Source organism: Trichomycterus rosablanca, chromosome 18 (assembly GCF_030014385.1).
Source record: "Trichomycterus rosablanca isolate fTriRos1 chromosome 18, fTriRos1.hap1, whole genome shotgun sequence".
In the NCBI taxonomy this organism is placed as follows: Eukaryota; Metazoa; Chordata; class Actinopteri; order Siluriformes; family Trichomycteridae; genus Trichomycterus; species Trichomycterus rosablanca.
In genome coordinates this window covers 22,850,424-22,869,187 of record NC_086005.1, presented here as the reverse complement: position 1 = coordinate 22,869,187, position 18,764 = coordinate 22,850,424, and the positions used below count along the sequence as shown (strand labels likewise).

At 43.0% G+C, this 18,764-nt stretch overlaps 1 protein-coding gene across 1 annotated transcript in view; it reads left to right on the top strand.

The window, feature by feature from the left end:
• Positions 1–16,789, top strand: part of LOC134332935 (roundabout homolog 1-like) — a 214,454-nt gene extending 197,665 nt beyond the window's left edge. The window contains exons 21-31 of the mRNA XM_063014770.1: positions 495–537; positions 4,511–4,665; positions 9,119–9,469; positions 9,569–9,685; positions 11,137–11,281; positions 11,358–11,564; positions 12,387–12,862; positions 13,310–13,462; positions 13,943–14,158; positions 14,265–14,470; positions 15,239–16,789. Coding sequence (XP_062870840.1) covers positions 495–537; positions 4,511–4,665; positions 9,119–9,469; positions 9,569–9,685; positions 11,137–11,281; positions 11,358–11,564; positions 12,387–12,862; positions 13,310–13,462; positions 13,943–14,158; positions 14,265–14,470; positions 15,239–15,253 — 2,084 coding nt within the window. The 3' untranslated portion in view covers positions 15,254–16,789. The remainder of the gene's footprint in view (positions 1–494; positions 538–4,510; positions 4,666–9,118; positions 9,470–9,568; positions 9,686–11,136; positions 11,282–11,357; positions 11,565–12,386; positions 12,863–13,309; positions 13,463–13,942; positions 14,159–14,264; positions 14,471–15,238) is intronic.
• Positions 16,790–18,764: the final 1,975 nt, after the last annotated feature.

Here is an 18,764-nt window from a genome sequence, read left to right as displayed (position 1 = left end):
CTGGCTAGGGCGTGCCGTAATTCCTGGAACGTCAGAAATGTTTGCGGTGGTTAAAATAATACAGAGATCTGATGAGTTCTTTGTACACAGAGAACAGAATGACATATATTTGCATGCCCATGGCATGCCCTTAACCACAGACCCACGCTGCCCCCGGTCCCAACCTCAGGTACGAGCTCTCAGTGTGTGGTTTCGGCGACTGATCCCATCTCGATTAGGACGTGTTTGAACTGTAATTCATGTCGTAAAGCGTATCAGAGCGGGAATCTGATTCACCCTTGTTGATCTTTTTTTCCAGATGTTTGCTCAGGCTCACAGGTGGAGATAATGGATATTTGTACTTGTTGATGGATGACATGAGTCATGAGATATAGATGTGAAATTGCGTATTTTGGTTGGATTTGTAGACGGAATGGGGTATATTAAGCATGAGGTGGCATGTTTACCTGTCAGTCCTTTGTGAATGTGATCAATGTATTTTTTTTTCTCTCTAGTGGCCTATCAGAGAGGAGGAGAGGCGGTCTGCAGTGCCGGACGGTAAGTCCTAGTTATTAATAATTGTATTGAGGACGAGTGAAATGGAGAAACACGCACGATACAAGACCCTACTATTCTTTCTACAATCATGAATGAATATGCCCATTTGAACAATTTTGAAGCAGTGATTTATAATGAGAGTCAGGAGCAGGTTGCCTCTGCCTCAGGAGAGCCTCGAAAGATGAGGAATAAAAGTTAGCAGGAGTTAAACGGAGTACATGTGCAGTTGCGAGGAGTTGAGGGCAGAAAGGTGGACGAGTTTAAATACTTGGGGTCGAGTGTACAAATTAATGGAGAGAGAATGCATGAACGGTGAAACAAGTGGCCTAGAGTGGCAGGGGTGATTTGTGAGAGAAGGGTATACTCCAGAGAGAAAGGGAAAGCCTACATCAGCGTTGATCAAAATTTTTTTTCAAGCGACCCACATTTTGTCCATGATTTTTACACAATCTTACTCTCTCTGTACAATCTGGTTCCACTGTGGTTTACAAGATGTAACATAAAGCCTCCACAAGGGGGCGTTCACGTACAAGTTTATTTGATTAGTATTATTTGTCTCTGCGACCAATTTTTTTTTAGCTCGCGACTCACCCAGGGTTTGAAAAAAACCAGTAGTGAGGCCTGCTGTGTTATACAGCTTGAAGGTGGTGGCACTGATTAAAAGACAGGGCAGGGAGCTGGACAGGGCAGAGATGAAGATGCTGCAGTTCTTATTAGGAGTGATGAGGATGGACAAGATTAGGAACTCATTTATTAGAGGAACAGCGTAGGTAGGATGTTTTGGGGACAAAGTTAGGGAGGAGATTGAGATGGTATGGGCATGTGCAGAGAAGGGGTGAGAGTTATATTGCAGGAAGAGTGCCGAGGATGGAGCCACCAGGCAGGAAGAGGAAATGAAGGACCAAGTGGAGGGTTATGGGTGTGGTAAGGGAGGACATGCAGTTGGTTAGGGTGACAGAGGAGGACGTTTAGGACAGCTGTTGCGACCCCTAACGCCCAAAAAAGAAAAGATGAAGATCTGGAAGTTCATTGGTTCAAACTAGAGATGCATGAGTACCGATACAGGTATCGGGTATTTGCCCGATACCGCGCTCATTAACTTGTACTCGTACTCGCAAACGAGGCTCCGATACTAAACATCCGATACCATGTGCCTAGTGCACGTTGCTGCGTTATGCCCGGTTCACACTACACGAATTTTGCCCTGATTTTCGCTCGGCGACTGGTCGGCGCTAGACTTGCCGGCTCGGGAGCAACTCGGCGTTCGCTCGGCGATCAAATCTCGGCGATCAAATCTCGGCTCTCGATCGCTAAGTGTGAACTATCCAACAACTCGATCCGACCGGCTCACCGAGCGCTCGAGTTTTCTAGCACGTCAGATATCTGATCTGAGATGTGCGACTGGGAATGAGTGACATGTCGAACAGCCAATGAGAACGCAGGATACGGTGTGAGGGGAAACGCAGGAGAGGAGTGTAAACAGGTGGGACAGGGGGATAATATAGTTTATATCAGAATACACCGGCACACACACGTTTTACAGTATTTCTGACCTCGTTCTCTACAAAACATAACAACAAAACACCAACATTGCAAAAAAATGTATTAACCTCCAACTCACTATAGAACAATCCATGCTATTCGTGTTGCCAAATCCACTCAGATTCATTTATTTTTCCTCCTTGATTTCATCACGTCAGCGCACAAACACTTTGATCACTCGCTACTTGTTGACGTGCATTTTTGGACGTGGTATCATTAAACACCTCGTCACTTCTCACGTGTTTTTGTTTAAAAAAAAAAAACGGTATTCTAAATAGGTATTGGTATCGGTATCAGTATCGGCAAGTACAAAAATACATGTACTTGTACTCGGTTGGGAAAAAATGGTATCGATGCATCCCTAGTTCAAACCTATATGAGCTACTCTACAGGGATGCGAGGGGACACATACAGTGGATCCACTTGTCTCCTTAAAAGGAAGGGTCTCAACCATCATCATCAAAACATCTCACATACTTGTATCTTCTGGAAGAATTATATTACCATCTACTTCCAAAGATGGCACTGACAGCCAAACGCCTCATAATTCCCATTATTTGTTGCCACTGAGGATCGTTCATCTTGAACGTCCTCCTCTATCATCCCAACCACCAGAATGTCCTCCCTCACCCCATCAATAAACCTCGTTGTCCTCCCTTATTTCCTCCTGCCAGGAGGCTCTATCCTCAGCTCCCTCCTCTGCACACACTCAAACCATCTCAATCTCTCCTCGCTAACTAGTCTCCAAAACGTCCTACCTGTGCTGTCCCTCTAATTTATTTATGTATTAGGATTTTAACGTCATGTTTTACACACTTTGGTTACATTCATGACAGGACAGGTAATTACTGCTTACACAAGATTTATCAGTTTACATGTTTAATGTCAGAGGAACCTGAACCCAGGACCTTCTTGCTGTGAAGTGACAGTGCTACCCACCAAGCCATTGTCCCACCCCTCTCCCTTTAATTAACTAGATCCTAATCCTGTCCATCTATGTCAGTACCAATAAAAATCTCAGCATCTTCATCTGTGCCACCTCCAGCTATCTGTCGTCTTTTAGTCAGTGCCACCACCTCAACGTTATATAACAGAACAGGCCTCACTTTCACTCTGGCAGATAACCTTCTACCTACTACCCCTGCCTGCACTCTATTTTTCACATCTCTACCACACTGTTCATCTCTCCATCCTCTCTCCAACCTCCCTACCTACTTTAGAATTCTTATTAAAGTGAAGTGCTTGGTTTTCCCCTGAAGGTCCAACAGGGGGAGCTCTTAAATCAGTTCACACAAACCCTAATCCAAATCCTCCACCCATACAACCCACAATCTGATACCATCTGAATAATACAGAATAGCTATTACACTAATGAAATTTTCTAGCAACCACAATGAGTACAAACACGCCCTAGATTTGTAATTTTGTGCCGTTTTAGCTTCTCTAATACCCCCCGCTTCATGGCTGTCTGAATTCGCATGCTGCCTGCATACCTGTAATTAAATTTTGGCCTCGCCTCTGCCACTGAACAACCACAAACCTCATTATTCTTTAAAGCAAAACATATTAGCAGCGGCGCAGCTCATGTGAACCAAAATCCTTTAAGAATCTAGGGAAAGAGAAAACACAGAGTTTTAGTCTGTAAACCTGAGGGGTCTAAACTCAGCTGAGCCTGTGTGTCATGAGCTTTTTTCTCTTTCATGGCACTGGTACTGCTCACAGTCACCCGTTAAAGACTGATGCTGTTCAGTGGGGCGTCAGAAAATTACCTTTCGGAATGACATTGTCTGATGTTTCCGTTCCCCTGGAGCTGCGCTTATGAAGTTGAAGAAGTCAAACCGAGAGATATTACTTATTATTTATTGATTTGTTCTGCATTATGAATTGTACGCTTTAAATATTTACTTTGATGTATCGTCAGTCTTCGTTTATTTCTATGCCAGTTATGAGCGCAGTGGCTGAACAATGTGTGGTCGTGTAATGTAGACAGGATTATGATCCCCATCGGCTCAAACCGCAATTTATATTGGGGGGGACACAACCCCCCCTTCCTCACATATATTTTACATTGCAATGTAAAAAAATAGAAATACAGTAAACCCCACCAGGATGGCATGATGGGTAGCCCCGTCACCTCACAGCAAGAGGGTCCTGGGTTCGTTTCCTAAGTTGAGCAGTTGGGGTCCTGTCTGTGTGGAGTTTGGATGTTCTCCCCGTGTCTGTGCGGGTTTCCTCCCACAATCCAAAGACCTGCAGTCAGGTTAACTGGAGATACAACAGTCCCCCTAGCTATGAGTGAGTGTGTGTGTTTGTCCCAAAGGTTTAACACGCCACTGAAGTTCCTTTCAACCAAACATGGCAAATTTTTGGTGTTATGTGTTGCAACTATGTGTTTGCTCCTAATATTAAGTAATTCTATCCAATTCTACAGACCTGGCCTGCTGAACATGGGAGATCCAAGCAACCAGCCATGGTTAGCTGACTCATGGCCGAATGCCTGTGCCAACCACAAGGACTGCAGCATCAATTGCTGCAATGGAGGCAATGGTACCAGCGACAGCAACCTGACCACCTACAGCCGCCCAGGTAAGAGCAGTGGTTTTTGCAATATGAGTCTGTATTCTCACCGTAGCTGCAAGGTTTTAGACTTTTTTTAAAGCGTAATATATGGCTCCAGACCAGCTTCAAGTCATATGTGCTATCATTTTTATGTTTTAGCACAGTTTTATCCTGGTCAGGGTCGCGGTGTATCTGGTTTCCCTGAAATCTCTGGACAGGACACCAAACAATAAACACAGCCAATATTGTCTTTATGTAGACGCCCGATAGCCCAGCTGGGGATTCAAACCCTGAAACCCAGCGGTAGTGTGCTAGAGTAATCTGCTGTGCCAACCCGAGCTCCTGTGTGTTTCGATTCGTTGGCCCAAAAGAATCAGTGCAGTACAGAGCTGCTGTGCTGGGGCTCGATCATGTTCATATGATAACGTGAGAAAAGAAAGCAGAACAAATAATGGAAATAAGGATGCAAACCAAGCTTCAGTTTGAAACCAGAGCAACCACACGTTTTTCTAATCAACACCTTGTGAAACACTATCATCATGGAGTCAATTAGAGAGAAAAGAATTATAATATAATACAAAGCAAATCCATGGTTTTAAATGCAAGATACATGGGCAAGTGAGTCCCAAAAAGCAGAATTGTCCTAAAGAGAGCTGGTTGAATTTAATAAATGCATAGTGTGATGATAGCTTTTGTAATAATCTAACAAAAATACTAACAATAAATAAATTAAAAGATATAAATACAAGAACATGCATTTATAGACCACTGTCTTCAGGAATTATAAAGTACTTATTTAAACATGAGGCGGCACTGTGGCGCAGTGGGTAGCACTGTCACCTCACATTAAGAAGAGACTGGGTTTGATTCCTCAGCCGGGTGGCCAGGGTCCTTTCTGTGCTAAGTTTGCATGTTCTTGCTGTGTCAGGGTGAGTTACTTTGTGTGTTTGCTCTTAAAGGCAACTGTAACCTAGCGGTTAAGGTACTGGACTAGTAATCAGAAGGTTGCCGGTTCAAGCCCCACCACTTCCAGGTTTCCACTGTTGGGCCCTTGAGCAAGGCCCTTAACCCTCAATTGATTGGATTGTATAGTCACAACTGTGAGTCGCTTTGGTTAAAAAGCATCTGCTAAATGCTGAAAATGTAAATGTAAGGGACTGGCCCTGTCCAGGGTATTTCCTACCTTTCGTTTAATCAATTAGACCCACCGCAACCCTGACCAGCATAAAGTGATGATAAAACAGACAAATAAGAGAATGAATGAATATTGAAACACAAAATGTGTAGTGAAAACAGGTCAACAACAGTTCATTCATCATTTATGTTTGTGAAAGGTAATTGTAGCACAGCTAAGAGAACAACAGAGCTAATATACAAACCATGTTTACCCAAGAACCCTTTCTTAGTTTTGTGTTGTCTTTGATGTGCTAATTTAAAGTGCAGTTTGGAACAGTGTGCAGTCTGCACTTTTGCTAGCAAACAGGACTGATCCTGACCTAGACAAGTCAACATCTCAAAATATAAATGCTGTTTATCGAACCTCAGCTCTGCCATTCCGACTGGGCTGGGCGGCTGCATGAACAACGACTGGCTGTCGTTCAGGGTTAGAGGGTAAGAAAGTCGGATCATAACTCATAACTGGTGCGACCGCGGCCCCTGCTGGCTGACTGATGGCGCCTGCACAGGGCTGAGGAATAATGCTGATGGGGGTGTGGCCCTCCGTGCACAGTGCCCAGCAAGTATATGAACTCGACTCGTGCGGGTGAAAAATGCAGTGTCATCTGTACTGACTGTGCATGCCGGAGGGGGCGCATGTCAGTTAAGAGGCGTCCTCAGTCAGCGGTGAAGTGTCGAATCGAAAGTATAGAGGACACAATCAGGGTAATTGGACACAACTAGATTAGGGAAGAAAAAAACAAGGTTAAGGTACCAGTCTTGTAATCAGAGGGCTGTTGGTTTAAGCCCCACCTCTGCCAGGTTGCCACTGTTGGGCCCTTGAGCCAGGCCCTTAACCCTCAATTGCTTAGATTGTATACTGTCACAATTATAAGTCGCTTTAGATAAAAGCGTCGGCTAAATGCTGAAAATGTAAATGTGAAAATTCTAATCCGGGTAACAAAAGTAATATACAGAGAAACCCCGATTTAACGGACTAAAAGGGGGGAGCACTGGTCCGTAAAATGTCAAATGCGAACAAACAGACAAACGCGATCTTAGCAATACCTAGATGCACCCTTTTTCGCTTACCACTTCGCTTGTCTTTTGAAACCATAACTTAGCAGAACCTGCAAAAATGAAGCATAAGACATCGAGATAAAGGCGAGAACAAAGCGAGCCTCCCGGCAAAATAAAGTGTATCACTCATGTAAAAGAGAGAGACGTGCATCAACTAGTGGACAATTACTGAACAACAGGTCTTGTTACACTCGTGGGAATTTTAAACAATCGGACTGCACATTCAGTTTTCCTAATTTTGTCCGTTAAATGGAGGTCCGTTAAATCAAGGTTCCTCTGTATATTGTCCAAAAAAGTGAAACATTCCCTAGTCAGATCAGTGGTTAGCATGACTACTGTTGTTTGTTCGAGCAAAGCCTAAACAGGGAGTGCCAACTTTATAAGCTAACAAACTCATACATCACCTGCTGCCATCCCTGCCAGGCTGCTTGAACAGGAGACAGCTTGTTTAAAATCTGATACTTTTTTTGTTCATCATAACTGTTCACATTTATCATAAAACACGTCCTGACTGCCCATGCCTCATTTAGCCGCTCTAGAGGGAAGCACATTTTTCAGGCTTGTAGAAATGAGGTGTTTTAGTGAACTTCCATCCTCCCTTCTGAAACCAAGCTCGATGCCTGGGATCGATCCACCCATTTTTATGAGATGGCTGCAGGCTACATCTTCAGATTACAGAGCAAAGTCGAACCTATTCAATAGTCATAGTCAATCCGTGGTCGAATATAAAAGCAGCCGTAAAAATATGTTTGCTTGCCTAATTATAGATGTGGATTATTGGAAAGGTACGCTCTTTAGTGCTTTTCATCAAGTCTGCTGCAGCAATTAGTGCGGTAGAAAGACGCCGAGGAAGACCGTGAGCACACAGAGGACTAATAGGCTTCCTGCAATAAAGCCGACTTCATTTTATGGGTGCTCTGCTTGTTTGTTTAAGATACTCAGATCTACCGGGCTGCTCCGTTTGAAACCGAGATCGATCTGTGTATGTGTATTCTGTGGTAAATTTGTCCTTTACTCTGGCGTTCTCTCCCCTGCCCAGCTGTCCCTACTCCGATTTATAAAAGTTTTACTGCAGCAGTTCTTCCTCTCTGCTACTGCAACCACCAAACAGTTGTATTACCATAGTATCTCATGCATCGCTCGCCTGTCTGACAGAGGAACTTCCGCAGGGCGGTGAATTTTTAATGTTAAATGTGGGAACACTAAAACCTGACCTGAAATACAAGATAGACTTTTACTAGCTCAGGATTTGAAGTGGAATTTCAAGTTCCAAAATAAGTTAAGAGTGCTCTGCTGGCCCTACATTATAAGCCCATAAATTCTATTGGGTACATTAACAAACATCAGGATATTAAATCACGTTTGCATTCCTTTATGAAGGGTGGCACGGTGACTCAGTGGGTAGCACTGTCGCCTCACTGTCGCAAGAAGGTCCTGGGTTCGATTCCCAGGTGGAGCGTTTTCTTTTTCCTTTCTGTGTGGGTTTCCTCCGGGTGCTCTGGTTTCCTCCCACAGTCCAAAGACATGCAAGTGAGGTGAATTGGAGATACTTAATTGTCCATGACTGTGTTTGACATTAAAAACTAGAACTGATGAATCTTGTGTAACCAGTAACTACCGTTCCTGTCATGAATGTAACCGAAGTGTGCAAAACATGACGTTAAAATCCTATATTTCTTTATTTTATATTGTATTGTAAATTATGCATATAAATATGCATTATGTGCAAAGGCTGTTGGATTAGCCAAAAGCTGTAATGGTACAGGTATAAGTAATAATTTCTTGAGTAATCAACAGTAAAATAATGACCTGAGTAACAGCGTAGTCTTAATTATTAATAATAATTTGCAAAATAAATGGAATTACTGGATATTTATGAATTAATATTAACTATCTACATCTGTTTTTAGGTTTTAACAATAATGTGATCTAATTCAATTTAATTTAATTTAATCTTTAAGAATTCACATAGTTCAAAATTTTTGTTTGACTGTTTTGTAGTACTATTTGATTTCATTTATTATTTATTAGGATTTTAACGTCATGATTTACACACTGGTTACATTCATGACAGAAATGGTAGTTACTCATTACACAAGATTCAAGAACCCGGACCTCCCCACCTGGGGATCAAACTCAGGACCTTCTTGCTGTGAGGCGACAGTGCTACCCAACTTGCCCCTAATTGTTTTTAAACCGCATTTCTTTCTGTAAACACACAACATCTTTATATACTTTTTTTCAGCTGATTGCATTGCGAACTACAACAGCCAGCTGGACAGCAAGCAGGGAGTGATGATCGGCTCCGACTCGCCCGTGTACACCGACGTGGACCTGTCCAACAAACTCAACGAAATGAAGACCTTTAACAACCCCAGCATGTGCTACATGGGGCCGGGAGGGAGCCCACCGACACCTTATGAGCCCACCCCTTACGCGACGACCCAGCTCATCCAGTCAAACATCATGAGCAAGAACAGCGGCGTGGGACCTGGCGACTTTAACGACAAGCGCTGGAAGGCCCAGCAGCAAAAGCCACCAGATGTACCAACACAGATGCAGTTTAACGTCATGGAACAAAATAGGCTTAACAAGGGTAAGTGCAAAAGAAAACATTCAGGTAAACAGTGTTCATGATGTAGCGCTTGTATTGTTGAAGCCAAGTAATTATTTGTGCTATTTTTTTTTTTTTAAGATCTTTACAGAGGGGGTGAAGTTGGTCTGCCTGCCACTATTCCCTACAACCAGGCAAATGAGCACAGCTCTGCAGGCTCTTATCACAGCTCAGACCGAGCTAGCAACAGCACCTCAGGTATGATGCAACACCTCGCTCCATTGTGGAAACCATACCGGGCTGTCATTATAAACTGCTTTGCATAGCAAACTGGAAAGGTTTTTGTCTGTGCTGATGATATCTATTTGTATTTTACATAGAGTTTATTTTAAATATATTTATTAGCTAATAAAGGGGGGAAATCCCCAGCTGGTACACCTAAACAAGATTTTAAAGGACAGTATGACCAAAATAAAACATTTGACTAGCAATACATTGGTTGTAATTTAGAGGTACCCGGGTGGCGAAGCAGTGAAGTACACTAGCCCATTGCTGCTAAACCCGGGGATCCGTGGTTCGAATCTCAGCATTGCTGAGATCTGCCCAAAGGGTGTCATGATTGGCTAATGTCTGGATAGGGTGATGTGGTCAGATTTCACACTGACTTGAAAAAGCTTCTGTTTGTAAATTTAATACAAAGTAGTTCTGTTGTCTATAATTTAAATAATATAAATGCATTACAATACAGGTTCTCTGGAACGTCTGAATGGCGCAGAAGTTAAATACACTAGTCCTCCAGTGCTAAGATCTTGAGCTTTCGAGTTTGAATTACAGCTCTGCTATCAGGCTGAACAGGGCTTCCTCATAACTGCTGCAATTACGGCATCTGCTGACTGATCAATGGCACCTACACAATGAGACAGGGGATAATGGAGATCAGTGTGTGACTCTCAGTGCGTGACACAGATCACTAAATAAACCCGCCTTGTGCCGGTGAAAAGATGCAGTTAGTACTGCACATGTGTCGGAGGGGGCGTTTGGCACTTGTGATCCTCCTCAGTCTGAAGGTCTGTAGCCATAGAGGCGAAATATGATCAGGTGACTACTTATGACTACATTGGGAACAGAAAATACAGAAGAGTGTTCGGAGTAGAACTGCAACTCTTTCTTTAAATAAGTATGTACCTGTCAACTTGTGCATGTGCACTGAAGGTGGGTAAGGGTGCGTCTAAAATCATTAGTCTAAACCCTCTGTACAATGTGTGCGAGAGAGAGCTCAGTAACTTCGCCCTCAGTTTAAATCAAGTACCAGCAGCTGGAAATTCATTTAAATTACCTTATTAACCAAGAGCATTAATCAAACAATAATTTATTATCAGTTAACTGGTTAATCACTAGCCTCTCTGGGTCCATGACTCATTTTTTTATGTGGCATGGCTCCTATATTATGCATAACACGCTTACTTGGGCTAACAGTTCTTGTTTGCTTTACGAATAATAACTGGCCAATCAGAGTAACGATGTACAATAATCTGGTGACATTTTTGCATAATCATTACTTGTTTTGTCTGCATAAAGGATTGTTTTGTCTGCATAACGGATTGTTTTGTCTGCATAAAGGATTGTTTTGTCTGCATAGTTTTGTATGACTTGTTTAACCAATAACAATAAACATAAACTGAAGGTCATAAATCTGTTTTCCTCCTCAGGGAGTCAAAATCAGAAAAAAGGGACTCGCACCCCAAAGTTATCCAAGCAGAACGCAGTGAACTGGGGTGAGCCATTGCCGCCCCCTCCTCTCAACCCCCCACCCAGCCGCAGCTCCGAGGACTATCTGCAGCCTTTGGATAAGAGGTATACGCACAGACTAAAACACGGCGGTGAATTTGTGTGGGTCGTCCTGTAAACTAACATCTTGTTTTTGGTTCAGCTTCGATCAGAGCCGCATGTACCTGCATCAGGGGGAGACGGAGGAAGAAGAGGAGGAGGAAGAGCAGAAGAGTTTGGTCAGGTGCCCTACTCCACCTGTTAGAGGGACAGCCTGCTCTCCGGTGGGAATGGCCTACAGTCATCAGTCCGCTGTCACGCTGGCGCCCTCCTCTCAAGGAGAGATACACGGCAACCATGAAGAACGCAGGTACAGCAATGACACCTGATATACATACCCATGCCATGTAATAACCAGTATAACCAGTATAATAGGTAAGGTTTACAAGAATCTGATTGAGGCAATAAATTATTTCAATAATTTTAGCCATTGTTTTTTTTCTGTAACTGAAAGACTCGAACACTAACACTGATGAGTCAAAACATTAGGACCACACCCCCAAAATTCCTATTTGGTATATAGGCAGCATAAAAACCTGAGTGACTTTGATAAGGACCAAATCATTACAGCGACTGGGTTGAGGTACCTCTGAAAACTACCTTAAATGTGTATTGAATCCCTCTGGTAATCATCCATACATGCGAGAAAACTGTTAACTTGCCTGCAGTAACAAAGTTCTACCAAAGAGGGCTCCAAATTCCCTAATCCTTAAAAAGTTCCCTACTGCTGCTTTAAGATTTAACATCACAGAACTAGCCTGAACAGTGAAAAAGAAACAACAGACCATAATTCCTCATCCATCATATTTTACATTAGGCAGTATGCATTGAGGCAAGTTCTTTTCTTCACTCACAGCTGCCAGAAAGGAAAGCATGATTTATGATTTCAAAATCAAAAAACCCTCCCAATAATGTCACAGTTGAACAGAGCAGCTGTAGCTGTGCATAAATCTGATGAACATGATTCACTTGTTGGAAACGTGGCATCTTCCCATGGCGCTTCGTTACAAGCTATTGGCGCTCCAGTGTGCTATTTTACTGCCAGTGAGTAGCTAAACGAGAAGGATGGCGGCGTACTTTTGGACACGGAACTGTATTACATGTGCTGATCAGACTCGTTTCTCGTTCTCAGGCGGCACGCGGCGAGCCCCCCTCTTCCGCCTCAGCCCCTCTCCCCCACGCACACCTACGGCTACATCTCTGGCCCCCTGGCACTGGAGGAGGAAGGCGAGGAGGAGTGTGATCAGACAGATGGCGAGTCAGGGCAGAGGCAGTACCAGCAGCATTCTGGCTCTCACTACCAGCCTCAGCAGATCCAGCCGCAGGTTCATCTCTCGCGCCGGCTGCATCTGCACAGAGGTTTAGAGCAGACTCCGGCCTCCAGTACGGGCGACCTGGAGAGCTCCGTCACCGGCTCGATGATCAACGGCTGGGGTTCGGCCTCTGAGGAGGACAACGGCTCTTCGGGTCGCTCCAGCGCCATCAGTTCCTCTGATGGCTCCTTCTTCACCGACGCTGACTTTGCTCAGGCTGTGGCCACGGCGGCAGAATACGCCGGCCTGCGGGTGGCGCGTTATCCAGGGGGGCCTGAGGACATCGGAGGAGGTGGTAAGTGATGAGGGCCTGTGGTCTAGTCAGTTCATTTTTACAGTAGGCAAGAATGCCACATTCAGAGACAAATTTGAGTAGCCAGTATTCCCACTATTCCCCAGGTTTTCACATTGTTGTGGGAGAACATGCCAAACTCTTAACAGTGGTCCATGTGGTTTTGCTTCGGTATATCCCACATTCCAAACGTTGTGGGTTGGTTAGTGTAAACTGACCCAGTTGCCCCTTTTAGATTCTGGCCTAAATTCCAGGGTCTGATGGCAAGAACACACCCTGGATAGGGCATCAATCCATCCTGTTCGCCATACCCACCCTCAGACATAGCTGATTATGTCTAGAACCCAGCTAGAATAATAATGTTGCACCTGTACGTCTCGTCGTTTATCAATAGTATTCCATTAAAAAAACTGTGCTACTGTGGACTAACCCTGTTGTTTTCTCTTTAAGGTCAGAGATATCACGTTGGTCACCGTCCTGGTAGTCCATTGTCCACGGACAGCAACATGAGCACTGCAGCGATGCAGAAGAAACCACATAAAAAGCACAAGCAGCATATATCCGCTCACCAGCAGCAGCAACAACCAGAGGACTACACAGATGGTATGATGCTTAAATTTGCCTTAGTCAAGCAGTTAATTTTTTTAACCCTACTGGCTTCCACAGTTGGCAAAGATGTTCTAAGGTTCTATTAGAATGATGGTAGCGGTGGCACAAGCGTAAAGGTGCTGGGCTAGTAAATGGAAGGTCACCAGTTCTAGCCCCACTACCATCAGGTTGCCACTAAACATGGTTCTAAGCTTCAATTGTTTGGATTTTATAGTTTCGTGATTTCACCAGAAAACACTGGGTGCAAGGCAGGAATACCAGGACAGGGTGCCAATTTAAACCCAATACTTACTTTCAGAAATAGCCATTCATGTATCAAGTCAAGTCAAATTTGTTTGTATAGCGCATTTTAGTATAGTATAGTGCTGAGTGAAACTGGACCCGCCATGGCCCTGACCAAAATAAAGCAGTTGATAAAAATGAAACCTTGTACCATCTGAAAATACACAATGTTTTTTCTGTCCCCTTGTTCAGATAAGTCCATGCTCCTGAGCCCTTCCTTTGGTGTGAAGTCTCCCAGTCATGGTTCCAGGTGTGGTTATGAGGACAGGGGTGCTACGCTTCCCAGGATGGGCTGTGAGGAGTCCAGAGACAGGAGAGGAAGTGCAGGGGGCTACCGGACCAGGGAGGCCTCTGCTGAGCGACGAGGAGAGCAGCGGAAAGGTGGCGGCAAAACACGTCAACCTGCAGGTAAATATTGTATGATTAAATTGACACGTCATCTATTGTGATGCGATTGCTTATGTTACTGAATCTGAGATTGTAGCTAATCAATTTGCTTTCACTACATGTGCAGTAGCAGAGGATATTCCTCCATACAACCGACCCTCATTCCCTACTGCGCACGCTCAGAGAGACGCTCCCAGCTCTTCCAGTTCGATGTCTTCCCGAGGCTCTGGGGGCCGCCGGAGGGAAGACACGGGATCAGGAGGCCGCAAAAACCCCAGCAACACAGGACTCTCCGCTATGGGCACCTTTTCTCACCAAGAAGAGGAAACAGAGGTAGGATACTTTGGACATCACACTTATTATTTATTTGTAATCCTCCTGGATTTGTATTTGCTCACATTTGCACCCAAAGCTGAGATTATGTTTTAGTCTAGGATTAAAAAAAAATCTGATTTCATAATTATTAAATTAGGCTGCACTGTTACAACATTAAGTACATAGGTTATTAGATACTGCATATATCAAGTTGTTGAAATATTTTAGTCTAGAAAAGGTTACAAAGCTGTTTACAGCTCTAGGATTCCACCAAACTGTATTGGGATCCATTATCTCTAAACAAAGGAACTGGGAACACTACTGTGCTTAGCTGGCCTGTCTGCAGTCCAGATCTGTCTCCTGTTCAAAATGTATGGAGCATCGTGAAGAGGTGATTCAGACAATAGCGACTACAGACTGTTGAGCAGTTGAAGTTTCGTATCAAGCAAGAATGAACAAAAATTCCACCTGCAAAACTGCAACAATTAGTGACATCAGTTTCCAAACCATAAAAAGTGTAATTAATAAGAAAGGTGATGGGACACTGGGGTAAACACGCCTCAAAACTTTGTTTAAGTGTGTTGCAGGCATCACATTCCAGATGTGTAAATATTAACGAAATACTGGGAATCTTTTCTTTTCACCTCTATCAGTTATCCTTTTCTAGAAATGGGGTTTGTACATTTTAAGGTGTTCACACATCTAGGTAGTGCAAAACCTAATAATGTAAATTCTGCAATAAACTATGTAATTTACAGCCTGTGTCCTGTCTTTTTTTGTTTATAGTTGCTGGACAGTTGAGGACGAGGAGGACAGTTTGGGATGTCACAAATGATCCAGATGTTCCAGACCTTCGAGAGAAAATCTCTCTTAATACTGTGCACCATACACAAATCATACCATCTTCGGTCATTCACGATTCTGTAAATGATCTGTACTGTCCATACAGAAAAAAAACTGACCAATGTGTAATGTTTTCTTTTATTTCTGCTTCAATATTTAATCTTTCCAGTGGAAGCCAGAGAGGGAAAATGTGATGCTGTCGTTGATGCTCTCGAGTTTCTTTTTGAGTAGGTGATGCTTTGTGCGTTAAAGCCCCACTAACGGCTGCGAGCCTGTGTCCGTCGAGTCGGTACGTTCCCACGCAGTCACGTTAGCTGCCTAATCTGCTGGTGTGAGCGTAATAGAAACTGTGCGTGGGAGCAGCGGACCATCACCGGCACAAAAGAAGCGCTCCTCGCTCATACTGTGATACAGCGCTTCAGTATGGTCTTCCCTGTCTGCGCTCGAAACCTCATTCCTGCAGATAAAAAAAACTGGGCATGAGGGTAGTCACTATTGTAAATTTACCAAATCGTTAAAATGTGCTGCCGTTGTTTTCTTTTTTATATATAATGCACTGTTGACATTTTGTTATTGATGTTGTTATTGTTAATGTATGTTATTTTTTGTCTTTGGTTTTAAAAGCACAATCATTAAGCATTTATGTTAAACCAGTTGTAGCTATGAAGCGTTCCGAATTATAAGGAGCGAAATACGTGGCGTCTCATCAAGCGTCGTGTTTGAGATTGGACGGGACAAATAAGAAAGCCGGTGTGCTTTTATTTTTGCAAATGAATTCGATGGAAATGAGACGATCTGCTTCATCCGCTGAAGGTCTCACGCAAGCTTGGTAATCGAGTTACCTGAATCAAGACAGACTGTGCAGTAGCAATCCGTCATCTCGTTATTAACGATGAAACGTTACATTTGATAAGACAAATGCACTTAAATGACGGGAAAACAAGAAAACGTGCAATGGCCAATATCTTTTGATTTAAAATGCTGAGATAAAGAGAGTCCCTTCCGTTCAGTCTTGAGGAGAGATTGTTCCAAAAAATGATGTACACTGCTGTTGTATTATGAATAAGAATGTCGGCCACTACCAAACAAGTTTCTGGACGTTGATCTGTCCCGCTGTGGACCTGCCTGTACTGTATAGAAATAACATGGACTTTTTTTGTTAAGGGATAAAAAACCTGATACCAGGGTTTCCTATGGTATGGTAGTGCAGAGCACCACTGGGCTCAGCCAGCACATAGCTGCTTTTATGTCTATGGTTTGAATCCATACTATTGCAGTAAGAGTTTTTTTCTCTTCTTTTCAGCTGATGAACAATGTGTGTGAGAATATGTTCTTTAAAAAGAATCTTGTGCTGTCCATCATTTAGTGTTTACTATGTTAAGAAAAAAAAGTACAACTGCTTTAAATTGTCAGCCATAACTTTTCATGACTGATAATCTCACATTTAGAGTTAAAATAAAAAAGTGTCATTTCTCACCTTATTTATTATTAAAACATTTTGAAATGCCATATTGTGTCATCTATTATTTAACCAAAGCTAACTAAGGTTTTGAGGGGTGAGTGTGTGAAAGTAAATGAGTAAATGAGGTAGTGTGTATTGCCTATCAACCCCAACATTAGTGTGGAAGATTGTGCCGTTTCCACCTTTACAACATCAAGAAGATTCGACCATTTCTCCCTCTGGAAGCCACTCAGATTCTTGTCCAGTCATTTGTAATCTCTTGGCTGGACCACTGCAACTACCTCCTGGCAGGTGCTCCCATGTCCACTATTAAAAATGCAGCTGCCTGTCTGGTTTTTAACCAACCCAATCACTGCCACATCACACAACTGCTGCCTGTATTCGGTGTAAAACAATGATGCTCACTTACAAAGCCAAAAATGGACCAGCCCCAAGCTACCTTAGAGAGCTCATAAAACCCTGTTCTGTACCATGCAACCTTCAAGCCACTAGTCTTCCTCATCTTGATTCTCCACCCAGAACTCGAGAAAGACACACATCAATGGTCTTTTCTGTACTGGCATCCAAATGGTGGAACGAACCTTCCCTGTCTGTCCAAACATCTGAGTCTCTCGCTGTCTTCAAAAAACGATTAAAGGTCTTAATCACCTCTTTACTAAGCACTTAGGCTGAAGCAATAACATGCACTTACTAACCTTCTATGGCATCTAAAAAAATTTAAATAGGAAATAGTTCTAACAGAGTTTCAGCAGGTTTGTATAAACATCTGTGACAAATGTAATGGCAAGCTATTTACTGTGGAAACATATCCATCATTAAGATGTGGGCTGCTGTATAACATCAAATAAAGTTCAAAGCTAACTGCTAGTGTTTGACAACGCAATGACGAGCTGCTCATTAAAAGAAGGGCAGTGATAGCTCAGTGGTTAAGGTACTGGACTAGTAAACAGAACATTGCCGGTTCAAGCCCCACCACCACCAAGTTGCCACTGTTGGATCCCTGAGCAAGGCCCTTAACCCTCAATTGCTCATCGTGTTCAGCTCATCGTGTAAGTCGCTTTGGATAAAAGCGTCTGCTAAATGCTGAAAATGTAAATGTAAAAGAAGTGTCTACCAGTAAAGGTTTGATCATCAGCCCAGTACTGTAATATATGTATAAGGTTAGGTGGTAAAAATCCAATATGTGCAGGAAAATTCCATGAGCAATCTTTCATCCCACTTAAACACTGAGTAAAAAGAGATGCAACTATGTAAATGCCCATGGTTTTAAAAAGCAGTCCAACAAGCTTATGGCCAAGCGGCTAAAGTAAGGAGATTTTAATGTTTAGTTTCCACTAGTCCCAGTGTTTATGTGAGAATGGCTCAGTGTATAGCTTTGTGATGGCTGAATAAGGACTGTTATTGATCTAACTGTTAAAAAGCAATCCATTCAACTCAGCAATCTCCAGCAGTGAAGGCTCAATAGTTAAGATACTGGACTAGTGGGTAGCATTGTCGCCTCACAGCAAGAAGCTCCTGGGTTTGATTCCCAGGTGGAGCAATCCAGGTTCTTTCTGTGCGGAGTCTGCATGTTGTCCCCATGTTTGCGTGGGCTTCTTTCCCACAGTCCAAAAAAGTGCAAGTGAGGTGAATTGGAGATACAAAATTACCTGTGACAGTATTTAAAATAGAACTTGAACTGATGAGTCATGTGTAACCTGTTAACTTTCAAACTCTGGTTGGTATGCAAAATATATTTAGTGTCCTAAAACCTATAACTACAGGTAGTATACAATACTACCGCCACTACTGCTGAGACCAATCTGATCAGCCAGCCAGTAAATAAATGTGCTCAATAAAGTAATTAAATAATAAACTCTATATGAACATCAAACAGAGGAAAAGAAAGTGATTCCAATAATCTGCTGATCCATTTAACAACAGATGAAATACCTTTAAATCAAAAGGTAGTATTTTATTAACTAAAACTAAAAATGTACAAATATTTTGACAAGAGGCAAAGACAAC